This window comes from Ammospiza nelsoni, chromosome 6 (assembly GCF_027579445.1).
Source record: "Ammospiza nelsoni isolate bAmmNel1 chromosome 6, bAmmNel1.pri, whole genome shotgun sequence".
NCBI classification, from domain to species: domain Eukaryota; kingdom Metazoa; phylum Chordata; class Aves; order Passeriformes; family Passerellidae; genus Ammospiza; species Ammospiza nelsoni.
This window is the reverse complement of record NC_080638.1, coordinates 16558574-16583305: the sequence shown is the minus strand read 5'-3', so window position 1 is coordinate 16583305 and position 24732 is coordinate 16558574. Positions and strand designations below refer to the sequence as shown.

The following is a 24732-nucleotide window of genomic DNA, read 5'->3' as shown; positions in this document are numbered from 1 at the left end:
GGATGTACTTACAAACAAAAGTAAGGTAAAACAGTTGTAGCTTTTAAAAAAAGCATCTTAAGCAGAGAGTGGTGGAGAAACTCATCCATCTGGGAAGGCACAACAGGGCCTTGGTGACACCTTTGCCACGTTAGGAAGCTGCAGATGATATTCTTGAGAGCTACCCTGTGAGCATGTAAGAAGCTACTTGTAGGGAGGCTGCAGTGGAAGGCTGTCACCTCCTGTCCCTGACTGGGGAGAGCTTTTGGGAGAGAATCAGCTTGATTAGCCCTTTTTTGTGGTACATCTAAATATCTTCACCTGCTGAAATGCATGGGCTGGTATCTGCATTATCCTTTCTCCATCACCGGCAAACCTTGGATTAGAGTGACTGACAAAGCTCCTGTGCAGCTCTCCTGAACCAACAGCTGCTGCACCAATATATGGAACAAGCAGAGTATTAATCCCTGGAGACAAAGTGGCTTTTGTATGATAGGGAACAGAGGGACAGTAGCATTAGTAATGGTGTAGAGTTCTGAAAATGAAACAATTTGACAATAATTATATTGTAACCCTTTTCCTGCTGGCCTATCAGCACCAAGGGACAGCTAAGTGAGTTACACACAGTTCTCTCAATTTAGACTTCAACACTGGGATCCCTAACAGTCTGTTAGGGATTTAATTCAACCAGAAAACACAGCCTAAGCATTAGAAAAGACTTCACTTCAGAATTCAGTAGGGTTTATTCTACAAATCTTAGATCAATGCCAATGATACAAGTTTTATGAATTCTCAGTAAAAATACAAGTCAGTATAAAGATTCCAATAGTAATATAATGCATGATGATTCAGTTTCAAAATTTAAGGAATGAATCTGTGTTTTGGACCATGCTACAGAAAAGGGGAACACAATGTAGAAAGAATATTTAGTTACCTCCCTTTCCTTGAGGAGGGGCCTGTGCCTTATTGCCACAATACCTGAAAAAGCAATATGAAGTGCATAGCAGCCTTGCCTGTATAGTCTCCAGGCAAAACTGGTTAATTTAGCATCATAGTCCTCCTCCCCCTAGTTCTGCTCATTAAGGTACATTTTGATAGCCTGATATCATTATAATAACTTAAAGCTATTGCAATACCATCCCCAAAATGGTTATAAACATCACTTCTTGGAGCTGTAAAATGTTCTTGTGATGCACTGACACTTTTTCACCATGTTAACCATTTTGCCCAGTCTTTCCAGGAACACTAAATACATTCCAATTAAAGGTGAATTAGTTCCATATTCAAAACTCTCCTAGGATTTAAAAGGAGTCTCAGTGCAGTCTAATATTTAAATGTGTTGTTCATAGCTTCAGGCACAATTAGAATGTAAATCAGACCTGTTTTCTTGACCCTAGCCCTCTGATGTGATGGAAGGTGTGCTAGCTTTCAAGGAACAGCTGGAATTTGGCCCCAGAATTGCTAGACCAAATACTTTGGACTGGGGGAGAACAAAACTACCCTTTTTTTTCTGGGAGCTGCCTGCACTTAGAAGGGGATTTGGCTTCATAAAGCCACACCCTAAGCCTAAATTTTAGAGAAAGTTTAGCTCTCACAAGAGGTAACTCTTGACAAGATGTGCACCTCATCCCCCAAATGCTGTGGTACATCTGTTTATTCCCAGTGACATTTTCACCCTGTCAGGCCCAGTGGGCATCTGTGGCTGAGCCCAGTCATTTCTTGTAGCAGAACCACGCGGATGGTGCAGAGCAGGGATCGTGCATGGATCTGCAGCAGCACACAGGGAATGAGGCTGAACAATATGCACACAGCTCTGAACAGGACTTAGGTGCACACAGTGATGCTTAACTGAAACTCAGCTTTTACCAAAAGATTATAGCATAACACAGAAATCTGAAAGAAAAGGGTCAAAAGAAGCTGCTGACTTCCATGCACCAGTTAAAGAAAAAACCCCTCTTGCATAAACTGAGCAGCTGCACAGAACAGGCACCCACTTGGCTACACCAATACATCTTTTCTGCTGTAGGAATTTTCAAAAATTATCCATCCAACATCATACTACCACGTTTTAGCATCATACCAAAATGTAGTATTAAGCCATCATGCAGGTTTGGGGAATTTCTTCTGCTGTACTAAACACTGCTGTGCTTGCTTTGAATACATATTGTCAGTCTGATTTGTCTTTGTAGTAGATGCACCTTTAACAGTCACATTTATTCTGAAGTAAAAAAAAGTTCAGTAGCCCATATTGAGCTCTTGTCCAGTCAAAGTGACAAAAAAATACAAGGTTCTCATTAAACTGCATATATTCTAGAAAAGGGGGTTACTTTGCATTTAAGTCACATTTAATACAAGTTGGTCTGAAACTGTGAACTGATTCTATTTAGAACAAAGTATGGCACAGATTCCCAAGACCTATGGACACTGTGTAAATAACGCATTTTTCTCTTTGCAATGATTATCAATTCGCCAAAAACAGTATAATAGTCAAAAGGGAAGGGTGAAGGAAAACAGATTTAGGAGAAGAAATAAAAAATGCCTAAGAATTGAAAATAAATGACTTCTTTTGTAAGAAACTTTATTTAACTTCATTTTTAAAAATGCATTCTCTCCTCAGAACAAATGCCACCATAAAAAAAAAAAAAGATTGCAGTAGCACACACTTGCACTCAAAAGGAAACATGCAAAACTGATGGCTGAAAAATTTTTGCATAAAAATCGAAGACTTCAGGCAAAAGCTTGCCCCTGTGTACCTTTAGGGACCCCAGACCATGAACAGCTTTCAGTGCAATGTCTCTTGCTTCCAATTGGTGGGGAAACATATGGCAGGTGCTTGTCTTCTGACAGCTACACTCTCCCAGATGTTTGAAGCAAAAACAGTCTCAGCTATGTTTTAAAACATCATTGTTAAACTGTTGCAGGAAGTACAAACAAAATTCAAGAAAATGTCAGAATCCAGTGAAGAAAAACTTTTGAGATCTACCCTGTGCCATACACTTCTTAAAAAAAATTAGACAGAAAAACAAATTTTATTAATACACCCTCTTTAAATTTTTTATTTCTGAAAGCAGCTTTTTATGCAAATCAAAAGCAGTTCCTGAGTAACTGCAGTAAACAGTGTCTTTTAAATATATTTGCGCCTCAGCTCTTCCGTTTTGGTTCTTCCTTGTTTTTCTCCCCCGTTTTCAAGTTTAATCTCAGTTCTTTTTCAAAAAATGTGCAAGTTCAGTTAGCATCGTTTCCAGAAGTCCACAGCTTGCAGGTCTTCCTGCAAGAACTCTAAGATCTGCACATACCTAGGCTGTAGTCCTACCCTATTGCAGGCTTTGATCTCAGACCTGTACAGGATGTGCCCTCACGTCTTCTTCAGCATGCGCCGTGACTGCCACGTGTGGAACTTGTTGTAGGCTGTCTGCAGCATCTCTTCTATATGACTTACCAGCTGAAACAGCAAAAGGGAGAAAGCATTGTCCCAGCTGCTGGAAACACATCCCTCCCCTTCCTGTCAGGTGCATTCTTGCTTTTATTCACTAGGAGTAATCTTGCTAAAATCAGAGAAAGGACCTTGAGGCTCTGTTGTAAAATATCCATAGAGGGAGCAGTGCAGAGCTGCTGAGCCAAAAGGGAAGGGGAAAGTGACCCCTCCATTGTGCTCTCTGTTCTGGCATTTAGTCTGTGACCACTTCAGAGCTCTCCTCCCATGTCAGATTTGAAGTTGCTCAAGTTCTATTTCGCAGTGGAAGTGAAAAATGAAACATGACTTCCTCTTTCTTTCTATCACTCCTGTAATTTCAGGTTACAGTTCTTGTCAGTTGCTTGCATCACTCAGCAAACTGAACAGAGAGAGACAACAGCATAACTGTGTACCCAATTTCCCTCTCCCCATTTCCTAGTCAATAAAAGAAAAAAATGTCCTAGGATAAGAAGTAACAAACCTATCATCCTCTCATAGTTAAGAATGAAATTATTAATATGCACCCACATAATTAAACAGTACTTTTCCCTTACATTTGTGCTTAAATATTGTCTCCGAATCTTTTCTTGGAATGGGCAGAGCTTTGTAACCTGAAATCTTTCCAAGTTGCTCCTCATTTTCACAACCTGAGAGAGACAGAAACCAGTATTACAATACTGAAGAATTACAGTAAGACAGAAGTTTCATTTCCTTTAACAAACTATTCTCCAACAAAACCTTATAACTAATTCTGGGGGCTATTCGAGTTGTGTAGTTTGAGGAAGGAAAGTTATTCAAATATCTCTAACACTTCTCTGTATTTATTTTTGAGATAGGTGCAGTATGACTGAAAGTGCAGTGTGCCACTGTGATTATTACCTCCTTAATAATAGATATAAGATATTCACAAAATGTGATATATTTTGTTATATAAAATGTGATATCCTTATAAACAGAGACAAGATATTCACAAAATGTTTTTCTTTTGCAAGCAAAGACTAGATTTTCAGGCCAGATTTTGCAGCAGATATGCATATGTACCTGAATGCAAATTTTAATCTTTGTTATCCATGTGACACGAAAAGTAACAAAAAAATAGTTACAGTCATAGACCTGGCTGTAGGCAAACATCTGTCCTTGAAGGCAACTTAGTTCTCAAGAGCAGTGTGTGTTCTGAAGGTATGACAGTGATTTTGCAATGGATAGAAGAATGAGGGATACTTGCTTCTACTGTGTAACCTCACTGTGGAGGTTATTTCTTGGAGTTGGGGAAGGGAGGCTTTAGCTTTTGTGTTTTAAATGTGAACCCTGCAGCTGCAACTGAGCTGCCCATTCTGTTTGAAACTGGCTAACAGCTACTGTTCCTAAAGGGAGCTAACAGGCAGGCAGGGACAAGGATGATTTCAATTAATAGCACCAGCAGAACTGCTGAGAAAAATAAGGTTTCATGTTATTTTGTGACTTTCAGTTCTAGGGATGAGTAAGTGCTGCACTGATTTGATGCATGTGTATTAGTTCCATACTTCAGTAATGCCAGCCACTGTAAACCACATCATAACCAGGGCCATAAGAGGGAGCTCTGCCTTACCTTTTCTTCTAGGAATGGCGTGTTAACAGGGAAGCAGGACCAGAAGTGTCGTAGCAGTTCCCCTACTGCCACATACAAGTGTTTTAATTCAGACTGAATGTCATTTGGCACCATCTCTGCAACAGCAAAAAGGGTTTTTCACATCACTCAAGAATCCTATGAAAAATGAGAACTAAGGCTAACAAAGAAGCTCAGCGATGCACACTTCCACTACAGTCACAGAATGACTGGCTGGGAGGGGACACTGAGGTGCCTCACAGCAATTAGATCAAGACTATCAGCAGCTGTTAGATCAGGTCAGCTGGTATTTATGGCTCTATACTTGGAAGCTTGTGTACTATTTAGGAAGATCCATGCCAGGCAAAGAATGGACACCAAACCTAATCCAGGATTAGAAGCAGTATATTTGTATTGTTCCAACAGTGTGGCAGTGCTGCTGCTGGCTTGTCCCAACAGCACAGTGCTAAGAACTCAGTGGTACTTCAACTTTTTCCCTCTATCTTATGTTGGTAATATGGTTACAGCATGTGAAAAATGAAAAATCCAGACAGGAAAAAAGAACTGTGTTACAGAAAAAAGGGTGACAGGGTTCAAGAACAAGAAAAGAGCCACAGTTGTAAAAACTCAAACAAAAAGTACAAGTAGTCACTGAGGATGAGCACAGTGAACTGAACAGTGAATATCAAATTTTAGGATGAGGCTATTAAAAGAAAGAAGTGGTGGTCAAGCTCAAAGAAGTGAAGTGTAGCACCCTATATGTCAATCAGGATGGGTAAGAAAGCCTCACCACTGCTTGCTGATTCCTTTTATTTCAGTACCATAAAGAACTCGTAGTTGGTTTTCAGCTGTCTGAATTACTTTCTGCTGCTTTTCAGACCAGGTAACACAAGATAAACTGGGAAACTGTAATAAATCCTGAGAATAGGGATTCATCTGCTGTGAGTCTGAAGAAACAGGAACTCAAACTGGCACTCAATGTGACAATAGGGAAAGGAGTGGTTGAATGGAGGCGTGAAGAGGAGAGGCTGTCTGATTGGCTCTTGCAGTCTACAAGGAAGTTGCCTTTTTTTAAAGCAAGCTGTGAATCTTAAATGCAGGCTGCAAAAAACTTAGTTTCAGATTATTATCTAGGCTTTGCTTCCTTAAGAGTTTTCAGAGTATGTTATATTCTACAATCCAGAGGAAAAAAAAGCTGAACAAGTAAAACCTCACATCTGTAAGATAATTTGGTATCTATCAGGTGTTTCCTTCATTACTTGCTGTGTAAAATGTTCTCCTGTTCACTTGTCTCAGTGCTGGTGTAGCCCTTACCACCCCCATGGTGAGGCTGGTGGTGGCATGGTGCTTTTCTTTTGTTGCTGCAACCCAGGACTACTCCAGCTACACATTTCCATACTTTCCTTTATCACTGGAACATTTTTTAAGGGAGAGATGCACCAGCAAGCCAGCTAGTGCTGTGCAATGCACCAGAATACAATTAAAGCATTAGACACCCCAAATCCTTACGGTTTATGGCTTGCTGTGTTCCACCCTGCATAAGTGCTCCTCCAGGTGACAGGACTGCAATAGTGCTGGCAGCATCACCACTTGAAAGAACCTGGAGAGAAAGAGTACAAATATTCCAGGTCATTTTTTCTAATAAATTCTTTTAAAAATAAGATCAGTTGAACACCTACATGGAAGTTCAGGTTCTGCTCTTTTCCAGAATTATGTGCTATAGCTTGTTTGCAGTGAAAACTCTCTAATTAATTGTAGCCTTTTCTCTGCCTAGACCTTGAACAGGCTGTGCACTTACTCTGAAATGACAGAAGTGTACTGTTACTATGCAGAAGTGTAGCAGAATGCTGGCTGCTTTACTCAGGGCCAAACTTAGTTTACAAACAGATAAATTCAGATGCTGGCTGGGGATACTGGCCACAGGGCTCTGCTGCCCTCCAGGTGCCAGCACAGAGCTTCTGTGCAGCCCACAGCACACTGACAGCCTAAGTGCTGTCATTTAGGAGCAAAAGGCCAGTTCAATTGAAAACCTGTTCACTGTAATCTCCTAGATTTCTCAGGGTGGATGAATACACTGGCATGGGCATGACTGTCCTCCTTTAGTATCTTATACCTTTACTGTTTCCTCAAAAGAAAGTAGGAACAGAAGAATATAACTGAGCATCAGCAATGAAAGTTTCCTCTAGTGTAGATTTTAAACTTTTAAACAGCTCAAAACCTTTAAAATAAATCAGTTAACAGAAATTGGAGATTACTGAAGTTTAAATTTTTCATGGTAAACTTCAATTGGCACGAGACATAAAACTGTATAGAAAGTAAGATGCTAAGATCAAGAGGGGCATTTTTAAATATATTTCCATACCTGAGTTAGTTTGGGTACATATGCTTCCATTTCTTGTCTAATACTCTGAAATGAATTAATTATATCCTGACTAGTTGCATATTGCTGTGATTGAATTGGAGTTGGACCATGGTAATACCTGTGAGGCGAGAAAAGGGAAGTGAAAAGTGTTACCAGTAAGAGTAAAGCAATAAAAAAACTCCTGGACAGTTCTTCTACTGTTTCTAATTTTAGATGCTTTGCAACTGTTACCAGTACTTTATATATTGACAAAGTACAATATATTGCCACATGGGAAGAGGCTGGGTTAGGCATAGTATAGCAGCCTATAACAGCTTCAGTTGTTGAATCTGTGATCATTTTGCCAATGAAAAGCCACCTCTGCCACCAGATTCTGGAAATATCATTAGAATGGAGCAATTCACATAACTTTCAACTGAAGTTAATGTAAATGAAGTTAGGTGCACATTGGAACTGTTCTCTTTCAGGTAGTACTGCTCCTTTTCTGATGTTACATCTATGGTTCTCAAACTCAAAAGTCTAGAAAACAGGAGGACCACCACTCGAAAAATCTTAGACCACTGAGCAGTCCAAACTATCCCAACTGCACATTTATGCCTGGGAGAGAATTTTTCTTGGAATTCTATATATTTTCATATAGGCTTTCACAGAAATTACGTGTTAAGGTCATTCAGGTTGGCTTAGAGACTTAACCCTCTGAAAAGTAAGATGGAATATGGCAGGGGTGTTGGACTAGATGATCTCCAGATGTCCCTTCTTACCCCAACCACTCTGAGAAATGAAACTATAAATTTAAGGGGAAACTGGTTTATGCAAATGCTCATATTAGGTTCCTAAACTCAGTTGTAACACACCTGATTGGCACAGTAGGGACTAAATCAGCTGGTCCTGTGTGGGCTGTGATGAAACCCCTGCTAAACTGGCTCTGCTGAAATAGCTGTGCATTATTTTAACTTACCTATCAGACTTCTTTAAGTTTAGTGCAATAGTTTTAACGCTATTATTCTTTGATAAATCTTCGTATTCAATGGCCTCCTGCAGTTTTACCTAAAATTAGCCAAATAATGACACAAGTTACTAATGAAGGCACAAGTCCATACATCCAGTGCTTTCTTCTGCTGCATCAAGTTTGAGCTGAAGGGTTACTAAAACCTAAAAGAAAACCCAGGTATGGAATGACTCATGCCTACCCTCCAGAGGGAGTGATGCCCAGTGTTGTTCAGGATGGGCCATTTGGAAGTCTTGGCACCATTGCTTTTTCTCCAGATTCTGCAAAAATTAGGCAGTTCCTGCCACTTCCACAACATGTTCCAAAAGGTATAATAGATAACAATTTGTGCTCTCTATTTATGTCCATCTAACTCCAGATTAGCAGAAATACTCATGATTTCATAGCTAGTGCATAGGAGTCTGAGACTAAAAGCACAGTAATTACCCCAAGCTCTCTGGTGACAGCAGAGCTGTGGAGTACTAGTGAGAGGTAACAGCACAGTGACATCAGACTTTGTACATCTACAAAACTATTTCTGAAGTCTCCTGTTCTTCCACTACTTTCATTCTCCTTTTCATCACATTTCTTCCAGTCTTGCTATATAATTTTCCGCTCAGTAAAACTTACAGCTTTTGAGGAAAGTCAAAGACTACCCCAACACTTGCCAACACATGTATTCTACAAGGTTTTCTCACAATGTAACCAAGTTTGGAGTCTCTGATGTTTTCTGTTTAGGCTGCCAGCTCCAGGAAGAGTATTCAATTCAGTTTTATAGCAATTACAGTACTCTCTTCCACTTTGTGAGCTGCTCTGGTTAATCTAGACCAGGCTGTTGCCCTGTATTTCACTGCACCAGGTGTCACTACACTCAGTTCAACCTCACTTCAGCTTCTGACTAAGATGAAGGCTGTCATGTGCCAGTTTCATCATCCCCTCTACAAACAACACATTTGACAGGTTAATATTGGTGCTTGAACACCAATATCCTTTTCTGATGGATGTTCTTTAGAAGTTTTCAGGCATTTGAAAGAAAAACAAAAGGAAGGAGGCTGAAAATAGAACTGCAGCAAATGGAAATAACCAGATTTCTGAGTCCAATCTGAAGTATCTTAGAATTTTTTACTTTTATTGGGCACTACTGAGGAGAAAAACAGCATAATACTTCAATGTGTAACTTATCGTGTTTATTAACACAGGTAACAAGGCTTCTTACAGGCTGTCAGGTTGTTATTCTATATACTTCTAAACAAAACTAAAAAAGTTTTACTTCAGATGTGTCATAAACCAAGTAAGGAACTTTCAGCAATTTTTTGAGAGACAGAGCTTCCAGTTCCATTCAGTTAGAATCACATCAGCTAACTTTATACCTTTTTCAGTGGTGGCTGAAAGAAATCTGAATCCCTGGAGTTTCCATCCGTACTGCTGGTCTCACTGTAATGGTCATTTTGTGCTTCTCTTAAAATAGAGAAACAGCATTAAGAAGAATTCACCTCACAGGAAACTTAAGATACAAGCTAGAGACAAAGTAAATACATCTGTTTCAAAAACTTCATATGCATGTTCACATACTTTTTCCCCCTTGTGTCTTAATTTCTAGCAGTTGGTGTAGACAGAAGAAACCAACTCCTCACATTAACCCTGTTTGTCACAGGGGAAATTCCACAGCAGGGGAAGGTGCTGGTCCCTCTCTTCAGAAATAGCAGCATGCCAACAGTGCATGTGGGACACAGCAAAATCATGGCTAAATTAGAAACACTTTGTACACACAGTTATGCAACCAGGTATTAGCAGAGCTCTGGGAGCCCTATTCTGTTGTGCCTTTCTGAACTGAGAAACAAACACACTTTGCCCAAAAGAGATTGCTTAAGGTGCAGAGTACAATTTGTGCAAAACAGAGGAACAATGTGAGGGAGCCCAGCCAAACAGAAGGAAGTGTTAACTAAGATCTCTCACAGTTAAGGTCTGTAGGGTTTGGATAGAGTAGTAATCCTTGCTGGTTGTCCATAAAGCAGTTGTAGAGCAGGTGACCTGCCAGGTGTTTTTGGTCAGGGGCAGAGTACTGCGCCTTAGGAGTTTTTCATCTGATCCGTCTATGCCACACTGCAGGAAACCCCAGCAGACCTGCTCCTGGAAGGCAGGAAATAGGAAATCCCTGCACCAGACCTCATCTCCACTACTTCTGCTGCCTTGACTAGGGCTAGACATCTAAGGCAGACCCATTATTTTCTTTTTAATCTGCTTTATATCGTAACTCAGTTAAAAATAGCAGTCATCATTTCAAACAGCTCTGAAAAACTTCTATAAAGAAAAATGAAGCCTAAAGGTATTTCCGTTTTTAGAGGAAAATAATTAATTCATAAAAAATTAAAAGAAAAGGTTGTATGAATAACTGAAGATGTGCTTTTGTTTTGGAAATTCCTTAAAATTTACTCCAGAAATCTATTAGACAACACTGAAACTCACTGTTTCCTGAGGCCAGCTGCAAGGACCATGGCACTATGATGATTAAAGCGTTTTATGATGGCAGCATTGCTGCTTTCTCTAGCAGACTTTGAGGCATTTGATGTAGAGGCCACAGAAGCAACACCATAGCCCTGCAAAGAAAACAACATTCATTCCCTCTTGGCTCCCAGAGCAGCAGAACAATTCTGTTTTCCCTGGAGTCAGGAAGCCACCTCCTCTGCATCATCACCATCCAGAATTGTTTTCCTAGTTTTGCCCCACCATCTCCTTATGTACTTTGAAAAATCTCCAGGGACTATTGTATTCTGCTAACACTTGGCAATTTAGAGGTGTCAGAGAGAAGGTAACAGGTCTTATATTGGTAATTTTATGAGACCATGATATAAGTAAAAACTGAACTAGCTTAAAAAAATTAAGGATAACCTGTGCAAAACAGGCATTGATGGTAAGGAAAAGACAGCAATTGTTTTACTGACTGATTTTTAACATCTAGTGGCACACCAGCAGCCTACAGGCTAAAATATACCTGTCAGGAGGATGTGATACCACTGGAAAATTCAAAAAAACTTCAAGCCTTAAAATGCTGGCAGAGTTCCCCACTTGCCAGGTGGCACTTTACCCCATGGGCAGTTTCATGCTTGCTGTTAATCAGCCTCAAAAGCAAATCAGGGCAGTTTGCAGAGCACTTATAACACATCTATCCTAAACTCATGGTCCACTTTCAGGCTGCTAGCTTTGAACAACTCCCACAAAAAGAAAATGAAAAAAGAAAATACAAAAAAATACCACAAAAAAACTTAAAAATGCAGCTTCATTATTAACTACAACTCAAGGGTTTCAGTTACATCAAATGCAGAAAAGCACATCTCTGTTACTTCACATTATGGTACACCATTGATATGAATTGTTTTAACTTGTTCTTGGAGGCAGGTAATAATTCAAGTTAGTTTTAATTTTAGCAAAAGAAGGTATTTGAAGCTAAATAAAGAACACTGCATAAAGTGTCCTTCAGTTAGGCTGAATCAAGTAGCAGTGTTCAAAGTAAGAAAAACTCAAAGACTTTTTCCTGATTTGTGCTACTCTTTTGTACATTGTCACAGACTCTTAAAAGTAGGAAAAAAACAGAGTTCTCTTTAGACTAAAAAGCCAAATGAAAGAGCAATTCTTTAAAGAAGGGAAGTCCTGTATTTACACCCTGCACACCAAGGCAGATGTGACCACACAGGTCCATGGGCACAGTCTCCATTTCCCTTCACACACACAACAGCAGCAATGTTGAGTACCCAACCACCGCAACTGCCTAGTAAGGAATTGCTTTTAGAATTAGCATCTGTAGTGGTTTTAAAAGAAATAGCCACTTAAATGTAACTAAGGAAGGGCTATGGTTTTCTTTTGGATTTTTTGTTTGTTTTCTGTTTTGTTTCCCCAAGTACTTACTTCATCTAATGTTTTATCTTCCAAAGCTGTTAAATCTATCAGAGGGTTTTTCACTCCTTGAGACACCATTGCTTTTAACCCTGTGTGAAACAAAAAACCATGAAAAAACTGTATCTAAACAAATAGCATAACTATGGGATCATTAGGTTATATTTAATCTTTAAAAGAAGACAGATGTTCTGCACAGGCCCAAATAACACTGGGACTAAAACTTTAAACCCTTTTTAAAGTTCCATTTAAAATAAGCAATAAATGTGGGAAGTTACTCCAAAACATCTTCCTACTAATTAGCCCAGTTTTCACCAACTTCTACACATCAGTGAACACTGATTAAAAAAATGAATTGAGATGCAGTTATAGTAGTGGGATCTGGGAAGCCAAAATTGCATTTCTTCTAACTTTGGCACTGTTCTGCTGCCCTGCCTGGGCAGTATGACAGTTTATATCTGGTGATAGCTTTGACTTGTGAAGGGTTTTGCATTCATAATAGCAAGCTTTCAATACATATTATGGAATGGTGGTAAGTGATTCTAACTCTCCACATTTTGGTATCATCACAAACCTATCTCAAAAGTTCATAAAAAACTTGAGTTAGATAATGTGTTATTATTTCAGATTAAAAAGACTGACAAAGAAGGATGACAACTCCTCTGAAAAATCTGGGCAAATAGGAATCTCATTTACTAAAACACCATCTATAACAAAAGCTGTACCTGTTGTAAATTATGCACATACTACAAAACAAAACCTATTATGTACACAGAATTATCCCATAGTAACTGATGGCACATAATCAATCTACCAGGATGGCATGCTATGGAATTTGCAGTAAAGCTTACATCTAGTGCTGCCACTTTCCAAAGGTAATTTGTTCCAAGAAATGCTCTCACTATGAAACATGCTCAGAATGGCAAAGTTGTAGCTAACTTGCCATGACCATCTGTAGTTTTCAGAGACAACCAGCTTACCTTTCTCATCCAGTTTGGCACATTCTGCAAAGAGGTCTTTTGAGCCTGTATTGAGCCTGTCCCGATGAAAATAATGAGACTGAAAAAATCGTGTCCAGAATTCCCTCTCAGTCATGTTATGTGGAACATTCTCTGCATATTTCATTTTTACTGTGAACAAAACCCAGAACAATTACAAACTGTTCCACAAATCTTAACATGGTATTTTAGATCACCATTTCCTTGATGGCTTCCTTGCTTTCTGGCTGCTTCCATTCACTCCCATTAAATGCAAGGGACTGCAGTAGTTAAGCATGAGTGAACAGGTACTCACTTATGCCTTTAAAGCTTTGAAAAGTACAGGTAACAGTGGCCTGAACACTCCTGAATTGCCCTCACACTAGGGGCCAAAATGAATCAGTGTCAGTATTCATTACAGTGGATGGGAAATGATGGAAAACAGGTTATTTTCTTCCTGAAGGTGATTTCATGAAAAATAACAATTAATTGGAACACTGAGTAGGAGACTGTCATGGAAATCAAACATTTACTCACAATTTAAAAAACAAAAACTCAACACAAGTTGGAATGTTTTCATTTAATAAAATCTCAGATGAACATTTTAGTCTTTCTACAGTAAGGCAGTAAAAAGACCAATCTTAAATGGATGTGTTTGGAATGTAAAACTCTGCTCTTACCTGCAGGGTATGTCCGAAATATGGATTCGATAATATCCGAAGTCAGGTTGTACCTCAGCCCGTTGCAGCCGTCTGTCTGAGGCCGTACGTCAGCCTGAGAAAAAGCACACAGGGAAAAAACAGTCATGTCTGCAGCTTTCCCTAACTGGAGAAGGAAAAGAACTGCAATCTTGCAAGCAAAGTCTGCTGCAGGTAAAAAAATCTTCTTCCACCAGTAATCCATAGCATATTTCATCGTACGTAGGTATTTTAGAATGAGCAATAAACAAGCAAACATGAATTACTTTCTTATACTTGCCATTTAAGGGATGATTTAACAAGCAGACTGCAGGCTTTAGAAAGCAAAGAGCACTCCATTGGTCAAAACAAGGTATGCTTAATTAATTCATGCTTATCCTTGTGTCAAAGTTAAAATAAGTAAGCATACTGTATATGCCTCATGTTTTATTGTTCACTCAACAATTCAGCTAGTGAATGATCAGTGGCTATAATGAAGTGACAAAAAAGGATTTATGGCTCTTACACCTTATTCCCTTATAATATAAGTATACACAGTTGTGTACTAAAAACATCTTAGTGTAACTGATAAGTAACACTGAATTTAAAGCCTGAGGATTAGCCTTAGTCAGAACTTTGATCTCGGTGATCTCTTTAGGAAGCTCTGGAGGAGGAGTGCTCTGTCCAATTCTCAGAAACAGGAAAAGTACATGATTGCACAGCCTGCTGCCTTTTCCTCCTTTTCCTGTGTACCTCAAGCCTAGCTTTTGTACCATCATCTTCATAGGCTAACATATTCTGAGCAGAGTCAGTCAGATTCAACTTGAATTGGGACACACAAATATCTAAGATATCTTCTTCACAAATGCAGAGAACACAAACATAACCAGGTGGTTTAAGAACGTTTTAGTTTTCAAGGTTTGGTGAGTTTACCTTTCATTGTGGTTTTTCTTTTTTCAACATTAAAGTGTAATAACAATGGGAAACAGGAAATCAGAGCAATCAAATTTGTCTGGCAACTGATTTTGGTATTTCCACGGGGAAAAAAAAATCAAATGGTTGTACAGCAGCTAAATTAAACCAATTCCTACCTCCTCTTTCCCTCCCAAATCCACTGTGAGCACAGTCATTACAAAGGTGGAAGTGGGATTCCATCTAAAGAGTCCTGTGAGTTTTGTTGCAGAAGCAGAAACATATCTCTGTGTGAGCAATCTGATGTTGTACCTAGATTACTTTTTGACTGCACTGAATTTACTCAAGCACAATTTCGACAAAGGGGTAAAATAACTGAAAGTTAGAGAAAGAAAGAAAATGAGCTTCCAGACACACAAGTTGTTCTTCAAGTCGCTGAAAGCACGTACTGGTTTAAAAAATTGGGGAGGGAATAAAACCCCTATGTGGAAAGGTTCATTTATGCATGTCAATGCTGCCACAGATATGCTCTTTAATTTGAGCTCATACATTTTAATCTAGTGACCATATATTCACATCACTCCTGTTTTACAGAAGACAGAGCAGCAGTACAAACATCATCTCCCTATTGGCAATTTGAAGTTCAAATAGCGCATCTTAAACTGACAAAATGTTGAGATTGCAGATTAGAAGGAAACCTTTTTTCCCCCCTCCTTTACACTTGGAAAAGCAGAGAGATGTTGAGGAACCAGGAAAGTTCATGTATATGGGAATAAAGTGCATGAGCAGAACCCCAATTTGTTTGCTCTAAAATCCTGTAAGTTAAAGGTTCAACATACCAGGAATGCTGCAGAGATGCCCACATCTTGTTTATTAGGTGCTGCAGAATTATCCCCTGCATTCAGGCTTAAACGGTTGGCCCAGAATTCTTCAGCACTGATTACTTGGCTCACAACAAGGTCTTTATAGAGCTGAAACAAAACAGGATCTTCTTGCAGCATTCTGGTAAAAGAATGTATTGAATAGAATTGAAACACTGCAGAATAAATCACTAGTATTTCCACAACTAACACAAGTTCACAAAAGGAACAGAAACCAACTTTTCTTTCAAAATGCTGTGCATTTCTTAACAAGACTGTGTGAACAACCAATGTCAATAGCACTGCTTGTCTGAAAAGACTTAAGAAATGGATGTTAACACTGAAAGTTAGAAAACAGTAATGCCTAAGAAAAACTCATTGTGGGATTCGTGTCTTGTCCTAAAATGTTCTGTGATGCTTTTGTGTCTTTGCACACCAGGCCTGGAATCTTCTGAACTGTAAAAGCACAATGAATATTCTTGCTGTTCCATAACAGAAATATGATGAGGGAGGAAAAAATGAGATCTGAGTGCTGTCCAATTCTTGTTTTAAGATCTTAAAATTCAGTAGCTACAGAGCTCTATTCTAGTGCAAGAGTACAGATCACAAAATATGTATGGGATAAGATCTCTTAAAACACACTACTCCAATGGTTGTTCATTTATGTTTCTGTGGTAGCAGTAGGATCTTCATCCTTTAATCAGATAATCAGACACAGCACAAGTATGAGACACATTCCGTGTCACTACTTCCACCAGGGAGCATTGTTTACAAAATTTATCATCCACATATCAGGTATCACCACCCAAAATGCAAAGACTGTGCATCTGAATCTTCACTCATGCTTAAGCAGCTGTTTTTACAGCTGTGTACCTTATCAGAAACCCACTGGGCTATTTTCAGGGAAGCACGCATGTGTGTTCACAATCTGCCAATAACCCACCAGTCTTTAGCTTGTACCTCAGGGTCCTGATCAATTGCAAACAATGAAAAAAACCAGGAGTCTTATGGATACATGGTCTAGGGATGAACATGGGTAAACTGCAATCTGAACAGAATGAAAGCCTTTAGCTGCTCTAAGGACGAAGTAGGATGAGGTGAAAGTGAAAGCTTTGTGACAGGATTATTATGTTTTAACCAGCAGGGTTTCTCCAGTTTTTCTTATTATCGCAAGTATGGATTAGTGGCAATTCTTACAAATTAGTGCAGCTGAAAGCAGTCTGTTATTCTTGTTATTTCATTAAAGCTTGGAATTTTGGTACATACTCAACTCCCACATATCAACAAATGAAGGAAGTGCTATGGAGGAGGAAGGACTCTGGATGTTGTACCCTCCCACAACAGGCTGGATCTTTTCTGCCTGATCTGTTGCAATTAAGCTAATGAAGCCCCATCAGCAGACTTGGGCTTCTAATCAAGAGAAGAAACTATGGCTGAGTAGGTGCAGGGATTCTGGCTTTTCTGTAACTAGAAAAGCTGCTGATACTTCATGGTGTGATGCTGTAAATCTCCACTTAAGGAGGCAAAGATTCAGAGCTAAGACTGCCTGTGTTCTCAGCACCAATACTGTCAGAAAAAAGGCACATAGCATAAAGAAACAAGTATGGGAACAGTGCCAACGCAGGCTGCACTGCTGCAGACCCTAGTGGTTGCTGCAGTACTGGAACCAGTTAATCCTGGTTGTGTCACAGCTCCAGCACAAGGGCTCTTGCTCTTCTGCTGGGAAATCTTGTAAAGGTCCAGTCTGTTCCGTGAGGCAACGCTCTCATGTTTTGAAAAATCTACGTTCAGAGCTACAAGAGTCTTTGGAAATGGAAGCCATAGACACAAGATTCACAGCAGACACTAAAATGAAGTGAAATTTGTCAGGGGAGATGCAGAGAAGAGAGCTCTGTGGCCACAGGAATTGGATTAACAAACATGTTAAAGGAACGGAAATGTGGGAAAAGGACTTAGGTCCTCAATATCTTCTCCATTTCTTAGAGTAAACATCCTGTATGCCAAATAACAAACTGCAGCCTCTCAAGTGAGATGCATGAGAGTACCTAAAAATTTAGTAGTCTATAAAACATCAGGAAAGATGGGGCAAATGGGGTTTTATGGGGAGGAAAAAAAAATCACCAGGCTCCACAAAATTTCTGGAAAAGGAAAAAAGAATCTTTCAAGCAGCTTTTCTAACTGATACATATATATTTAAGAAGACTAAAGAGACAGGCTGCCAGTTGGGTGCTCTCCTCTCATAGCTATGGATAAGAAAGACCGGGTGGCAGCCAGACTGGCTGCCTTGACACCTCAAGAACGTGTCACTAAGCACACAAGTGTAGTCTCAACATGTGACGGTTATGCAAGTCTCAAGGAACTGCCTTGAAATTGAAAGCAGGGAGATTTTTACTAGGGAAACAAATGCTGTATCATTCATGATGTTGAAATAACAGCACATGTTAACAGAAATACACAACAGTTAGCTAACAGATAGAAGAAAAAAACCCAGCAGACTTTTAGGATGTTATCCCTTTACCTGTTCTTCTCCTCAAGTTCTTTATTAGCTTTCCTTTTGAACTTGGGCAAGAGCTGTTGTAGAAGATCCTTGACCGCATCTCGCTCCTTCACTGCTGTGCTTTCATTGGAGAAGTGGAAGTTGGTTGTGTCCCCTGCATGCAATACCAGCTGCAGCTGAATTTTAGCTTTACCTTCTGGACTGATTTTCTGGCCTAGATTGCAGAGAGACAGACAGTAAGCTTATACAAGAAACTGTCTTCCCTAGAGTATTTGCTTATAAGCAGTTATTCTCATCATCCAATTAAATACCATTACCCTGCATGTGAATTGCAGCTGTGAAAATGGAACAGTCAGTCTTCCCCTTGAAATAGATTGAATCCTGCACCTTGTTCACTCTAAAATACAAGACACAGACAGTAACAGCCTGTTGCTTAATACCCTTCAGCTCTTGAACAGGAGTCCTGATTCATCTTTGTATTCCCCACAGGATCCATTAGAAAACTGCTGCAAATGAGGCTGTCATCACCTGGACACTTTAACCTGGAAGCAATCCAGGCTGCTGCTGAAAGGTGACCTCATTCCCCCTTTCCACTTCTTCCTGCTGCATTTCTTGTGTGATGGCTAGTGTTTGTGCAGCAAGCTGAAGCAAGGAACTGATCCACTGAAAAGCACCCCCTCTTGTTTTTGCAGCTGGCCCAGCTCCTGCAGAAGGACAGTGGTAGGAAAGCAGAGGTAGGGTGGGTAGGAGCACATCTGGATCCCAGTTTCCAGTGGTGAGCTAAGTGCAGTTAGCCACTAATGCTCCCCAAATTAATCACCAATGCCTCCAAGGTACTACTACATCCTCATGAGTCATAAGAAGAATCTAATTCCTGCTTCTATCCTCATAACCAGAGGGAGCAGAGGCTGGGACACCTATGCTTATGGACTGTTGTGCTATAGTGACTTTAGTGAAGCACTGCAAATGGCACTAACCTAACTTTTAATAGCAGCCTTTTCTCTAAAGCAAGTGGGAGACAGGAACCAGATATCAACACTAAATCACCTTCTCTATTACAAATTTACAAAAACATCTCATCCTTTTTTTATTTCAGATGACAAAAAGCACATCTTTCGTCTAAGTTAAAAATACTTCAATGCCTATACATGTGCATATTTAAAATATAAGGTGCTTAAGTGTGAGTTAATAGCTAAATAAAACCTTCACAAAGTTGATTATTACCGATGAATAGGGCTTTTAAACTTCTCATCACTTTCATATTTAAGAAAATATCATCTTAGTTCTGATTCATCACACACTTTCAATCATGCTGCAGTACCTGTATGAGACTTTAAACAGCAATAATCACTAAACCATTACAAAGTGACACATACAACTCACTTTTTATTCCTACTTTGGCATTAAAGCACGTGATATATAAACACTAATTGGAGCCAGAAAGGCAGCATGCTATAAACATCTACTGTTTAGTTTTGACTTGCAAGTACTCTGCTGTTGCAACAGCAAATGCTTATTCAGAATGTTAGCAGCTAGGCCAAACTACAGAAGCTGACACTTCTGAAGCTACGGTCTGTTGGATGAAAATAAAACTGAGTTCATTTTATATGAAAATCGAAACAGCTTTAGATACTGAGTTAAACAGATGACACGCCAGATAGTTTCTGTGTTAGACTGAAAATCCTATATGCTTCCTTGATCCTCCTCCCACCCTTCCCTCTACAAGCATATGGCATGGATTATTTTTCTGTTCAATTTATTGCAGAAGTTTATCAAAGTTAATAGTAAATGCAGCAGATCTAAGTTAAACATCTGAAGACTGCAGAAGTTCTGTGGTAGCATCCTTAAGCTGGTGATACTTTACCAGTCCTGATCTCTGCTGCTACGGAGTAGCCTGGCCAGAGCTCCAGAGCCCTGCAACCCTCCTGAGGCAGCAGCACCCAGCATGCATGGCAGGTGAGCTCTGTGTGGTATTGAGGTGTCTGTGGCACTCGTGCTGAGTGCAGCAGGCAGTGCTCACTCACATTTGATGTCTGCATACATGTGGCTGACGGTGAAGCGGTCCTTGCCCTCGGGAGCCCAGGCAATGCGTTCAGCCATCAGGTACAGGGCCCCATCCTGCTTCTTCTGACGCACCTTCTTCACTATCAGCAGCACTTCTTCCGACGATGTTGCCATTGTGGCTACAATGAGCTGTTAACAACATACAGTTGAGCTGATTAGCTGTGCTGTAACTTTCACTACTCCTGTCTATATTAAAGTATTATTTGCTCATGCCTATATCATTTTGGGAGTGTTTCAGATAAATGTGCTCCCCTCTTTCAGTACAATCAGCAAATTTATTTAAACAAAATACTCCCACCTACCTAAAGAATTCATCTAATTATATTGCTGATACTGCTTTTGATGCACTAAAAGACCCACAAATTTTACATTTAAACTGATAACTAAATTTTCCTGTTTTACTGTCCTTTCATTGGTTTTTCTAGTTCAGAAGAATACTCTGAAGCTAAGCAATGACGAATGCCAAATCTTCTCTAGTACTGGCAGCAATTCCCTTCTTCAGCGGGAATGGCAGATGCTAAGTCATTTCAGAAAAGGGAAGGATACAAGGTATGTGAAAAACCATGGATTTTTCAGTTCACTGTGCTAAAGATAAGGTAGCCCAGTAAGACTCAGGTGTTCTTATTGTGGTGGCTTTTGCCCGTGGCTTGAACAATGTTTTGTACACTTGACTGCAGCTGGCCAGTCCCTCTCCTCCAAAGTCTGTGGAACTAATGTTACATGTACTACAGCACAATCATAATTCTGTCAGCAGTCTCAAACCAACAAGACTTTGGATTCTTGCTGCATTTTTCTCCCCAGCAGTCACTGTCATTCCTCTCCCCAGGTTCACCCTACAGCCTTAAATTCAAGAGATAAAAGATATGATGAGTATTACTATACTCTGGCAAACAAAGCTTGGCACACTTATCAAAAGTGTACATCTTTTTTTGATAAGTGTTGGTACACTTATCAAAAATGTACATCTTTGCTGAAAATGTTTAATATGCCCAGTTGCTGTATTTTGTGTATCATAAATTTTGTGTATCATAAACTTTACTACTGACATGCAAAATAATATTTTTCCAATGCTAACGTGGATGTTGCATGTGCTTCAGAATACCTATAATATTGATGGGATGCACACTGAAGTTCAGATTATAACCTGCATCAGCTATCACACTACTAGTAGGTATCACAAAATGGTAGTTCTAACCATTTAAATTCACATACTTTTTTCTTAAAAAAACAACAAAACACCAACCAGCAGCAAGACAAGACATTTTATTCTGACAGTTTGGACAATAGCACAGCATTCTCTTCTACAGAAGTCTTTTAAGCTCCTGTGCGATGAGTTAAGTAACACACTAGATGGAAAGACATAATGGCAAAAGGGCTTTGCACTTACACTTCACTCCTTCACCATTCCAGCCATCCAAGGCTTTGCTAGAGTTCAGTCATGCTGAGCTGAATGTGGGATTTCACATCAGCACCACTGCAGCAGTCACTAGAACACACTGTGCCACATTCAGAGCATCCTTGGTAGTACTTCTTTCTCAAAGAAAACTGCATGGCATGATTTCAGGACTGTTCCCTAGCATAATCCATTACAGTCTCCCAGCAGCACTATTCCCTTTCAGTGCTATTCACACAACCATTTTATGTAGTTTCCTGTTGTGGGTCTGCAGTCTCATCAGCACCTTATCCTTACTGGAAAAAGGCAGCTGGCCACAGACTCTCAGAGACTGGGAACCTCACCATGTGCAAGACCAGGGATTTGGTGGTTTTCTCCCTTTGTTACTTTATAGTCCTTTTAAGGTCATTATTAACCAACGCGATGGAGGCAAAGCCACGGAACACAAAGGAATTCAACCTGTACAGAACAGCAAGAAAAAGGAAAGCATTCCCACAGTCAGGCTCATTTTGATGCCAGCTGCTCTGCTTTTCTATCATGCCATTTCACCTACCTACACCCAGTCTTTCAACTACAGAAGCAAAGAATCAGCAGCTACCAAGTTCTCCTTCAGAGCCCTTCTAGTACCCTGCAATGTGCAATCCGTGAGAGCACAATTATCCCACAAGTGGCTCATTCCACCTTCTGGGAGGGCGAGCACATGGCTCATGCTGTTCTTCTTTCTGTCACTGCTGTACTTCCTTTTTCCTGCAGTAATTTACAGTGGCAGTGGGATGATACAACTCACAAGCACAGTAAGCATTACCCAAAATGGAGAAAACCCAGAGCTGTCTTTTGAACAGTACATCAGAAAGAATACAAAAAAATGTTAATAATAGGGGTTTAGGAAGGTTACCGTCTGTCACTAATGGAAACAAAATGGCTTCGTGTTACAAGAAGTACAGGAAAAATTCTAAAATAGGAACCTTGCTTCAAGATTTCATTCCCTGTCTCCTACAGGGAAGGCTACGTCCCTGCTAAGCAAAGCACACACACTCAGCTTTTTTTTTTTTTTTTTGGGTATGTAAGGCTTACTATGCAGCAGAGAGCCATCAATGATGTACTTGTTCCTGTCCAAATCTCATAACCTCTACATTTAACATCTGAAGCTTCCAGGAATCAGTACTATGGATGATGACACTGCTGCTGTGCAGGGCAAGAACGGCCACACGCACACAGACAAACGCTGTTATTTTGTGGCTTTAAGTGATAATTTTAACCTGCTACAGCATTAGTGTTCTTCAGCGGCTGGTTCAAGTATGAGTAGGAAGGTCAGACAATTTATTTTAAATTCCCCAGCAACAGAGCTTGGTCAACATTTCTAAAAGCACTCGGATCAACCAGAAGCCCTAACAATGAAGTACAACTTGTCATCAGGCCTGTCTTGGGGCTGTTAATTTCAGCTGCAGTGTACAATAGGCAAGGTCCATCAGGAAGCTTCAGTGTTGGCATAGACCAAAAGAAATGTTCTGTGTGCTTATCCACCTACAAGCCCTCCCCTCGCAGCTCTGTGGGAGCAAAGAGCTTCTGGAAATACCATCAAATTCCAACAGCTATCTTTCCTCCATTGAAGGGAATCTTCCTGACCACTCTTATTTTAAGATACAGTACCTCTCATCTCTGTTTTTTACAACACCTGTTCTGAACGCTCTCCGTTACCAGCACTTTACTCCAGTCTCTTTCCATATGGTTATGTCGAGTTCTGAGCAGAAATAAAGGAAACGTTTGCACGTTTTAATAATCCTGACTTGGCCAGGGTGGGGAGGGGCTGGCAGGCAAGCTCTGACAGATCAATGCAGGCCTTTCTGCTGCTGGGCTTCCGCTCCCCGCAGGCAAGAGCAGAATCACGGAATATCTGTGCCAATGGCCCAGCCTGACCCGCAGCGGCACGGGGACGCTGCCAGCTCCGCGCGGGTGGCGGGGATCTGTCAGCGGGATGGAGAGGTGGCAGCAGTGCCGCTTGTCCCGGCACACCGGGGGGATGCACGGTGCTGAGGGGCCAGCCCGGCCTCCCCCGATCCGCATCACCCACGCTACGGGAGGGATGTCACCCTGCCACGAGACCGGCCCGAGGACACCGCACGGTGCCGGCGGGGAAGGCGCTGCCACGGCACCTCTTTGTCTGCCGCCCGCAGCACCGGGCCGAGCGCGGGGCCAAGCCCGGTGCCCCGGCAGCGGTGCCGCCGGCGCAGCGCTGCCGCCTCCCCGCCACCGCCCGCGGCCCCGGGGAGCGCAGATCGGCGGTGCCGCCGCCCCTTTCGTCCCTTCCCTCACCGCAGCTCCGGCCCGGCCACCGTCACACGTCCGCTGGGCAGGAAGGAAGCGCGGGAGGCCAAAGGCCGCCGCGGCACGGTCCCGCCGCCCCCGGGGACGGATCGCCGGAGCAACGCGGCCGTGAGGCGGATCGGGCCCCGCGGTCTGCCCGGCGCCGCCGTTCCCCCGCGCCCCGCGCCGGCGGCTCTTACCGTGCGGGCTGCGCTGGGAGCTGCTCCGAGTGCGAGCGGCGCTACGGGGGTCGGGCCGCGGCCGCCGCCGGGGCCATGGGGCGGGCGGGGCGGGCACGTGACCGGAACGGGCCGCGGGGCGCCGGGGGTGGGGCCCGCACCACGTGACAGGGGAGCGGCTCCGAAGCCGCGCGTCCCCGGCGGTCACGTGGCGCCGGCGCCCCTCCCGGCCCCCGCCCCGGTCACGTGACGGCCGCTCCCCCGTCGCCATGACGGCGGCGGGCGGAGGGGGCAGTTACGCGGCAGTAAATCGGTACCGCCACCGCCTCCCCGCCCCCATCCCCGCCGCGCCCGGCCCGGCCCGTTTCCCGCCGTCACCCGTCCGCGCGGGCCCCGCTCGTCGCCCGCCATCGGCCCCGGCGGCCCGTCCTGCTCCGCTCCCGGGTCGGCGGCGCCGCCTCGCTGCGGGGGAGGGGCCTCCCCTCGGCCCCGGCCCGCGCGCCGGGAGGGAGGGGGCGCCGCGCGCGTCACGGCGTCACGTGGCCGGCGGGCGGGTGCGCGCGCGCGCGTGACGCCGCTTCCTCCTCCTCCCCCTCCTCCTCCTGCTGCT

The 24732-nt window shown here is 41.9% G+C and overlaps 1 protein-coding gene across 15 annotated transcripts; it reads right to left on the bottom strand.

Annotated features, from left to right (window-relative positions):
* Positions 1-753: 753 nt before the first annotated feature.
* On the bottom strand, positions 754-24588 carry GTF2H1 (general transcription factor IIH subunit 1). Of its 15 annotated transcripts, XM_059473971.1 has the most exons (16): positions 21634-23928; positions 20207-20375; positions 18500-18886; positions 18204-18396; positions 15665-15827; positions 13917-14010; positions 13240-13389; positions 12272-12351; positions 10835-10965; positions 9739-9826; positions 8339-8427; positions 7381-7498; positions 6528-6618; positions 5022-5137; positions 3988-4080; positions 754-3421 (listed from the first exon to the last, which is right to left on the bottom strand). In XM_059473971.1, the coding sequence occupies exons 3-16, from the start codon at positions 18504-18506 to the stop codon at positions 3335-3337; spliced, it is 1500 nt and encodes a 499-aa protein (XP_059329954.1). In that variant the 5' UTR covers positions 18507-18886; positions 20207-20375; positions 21634-23928; the 3' UTR covers positions 754-3334. The 15 variants fall into 15 exon arrangements, with proteins under 15 accessions (XP_059329954.1, XP_059329945.1, XP_059329947.1 ...); XM_059473962.1 differs by lacking the exons at positions 18500-18886; positions 21634-23928 and adding an exon at positions 24144-24588; XM_059473964.1 differs by lacking the exons at positions 18500-18886; positions 21634-23928 and adding an exon at positions 23953-24137.
* Between the last annotated feature and the right edge of the window lie 144 nt (positions 24589-24732).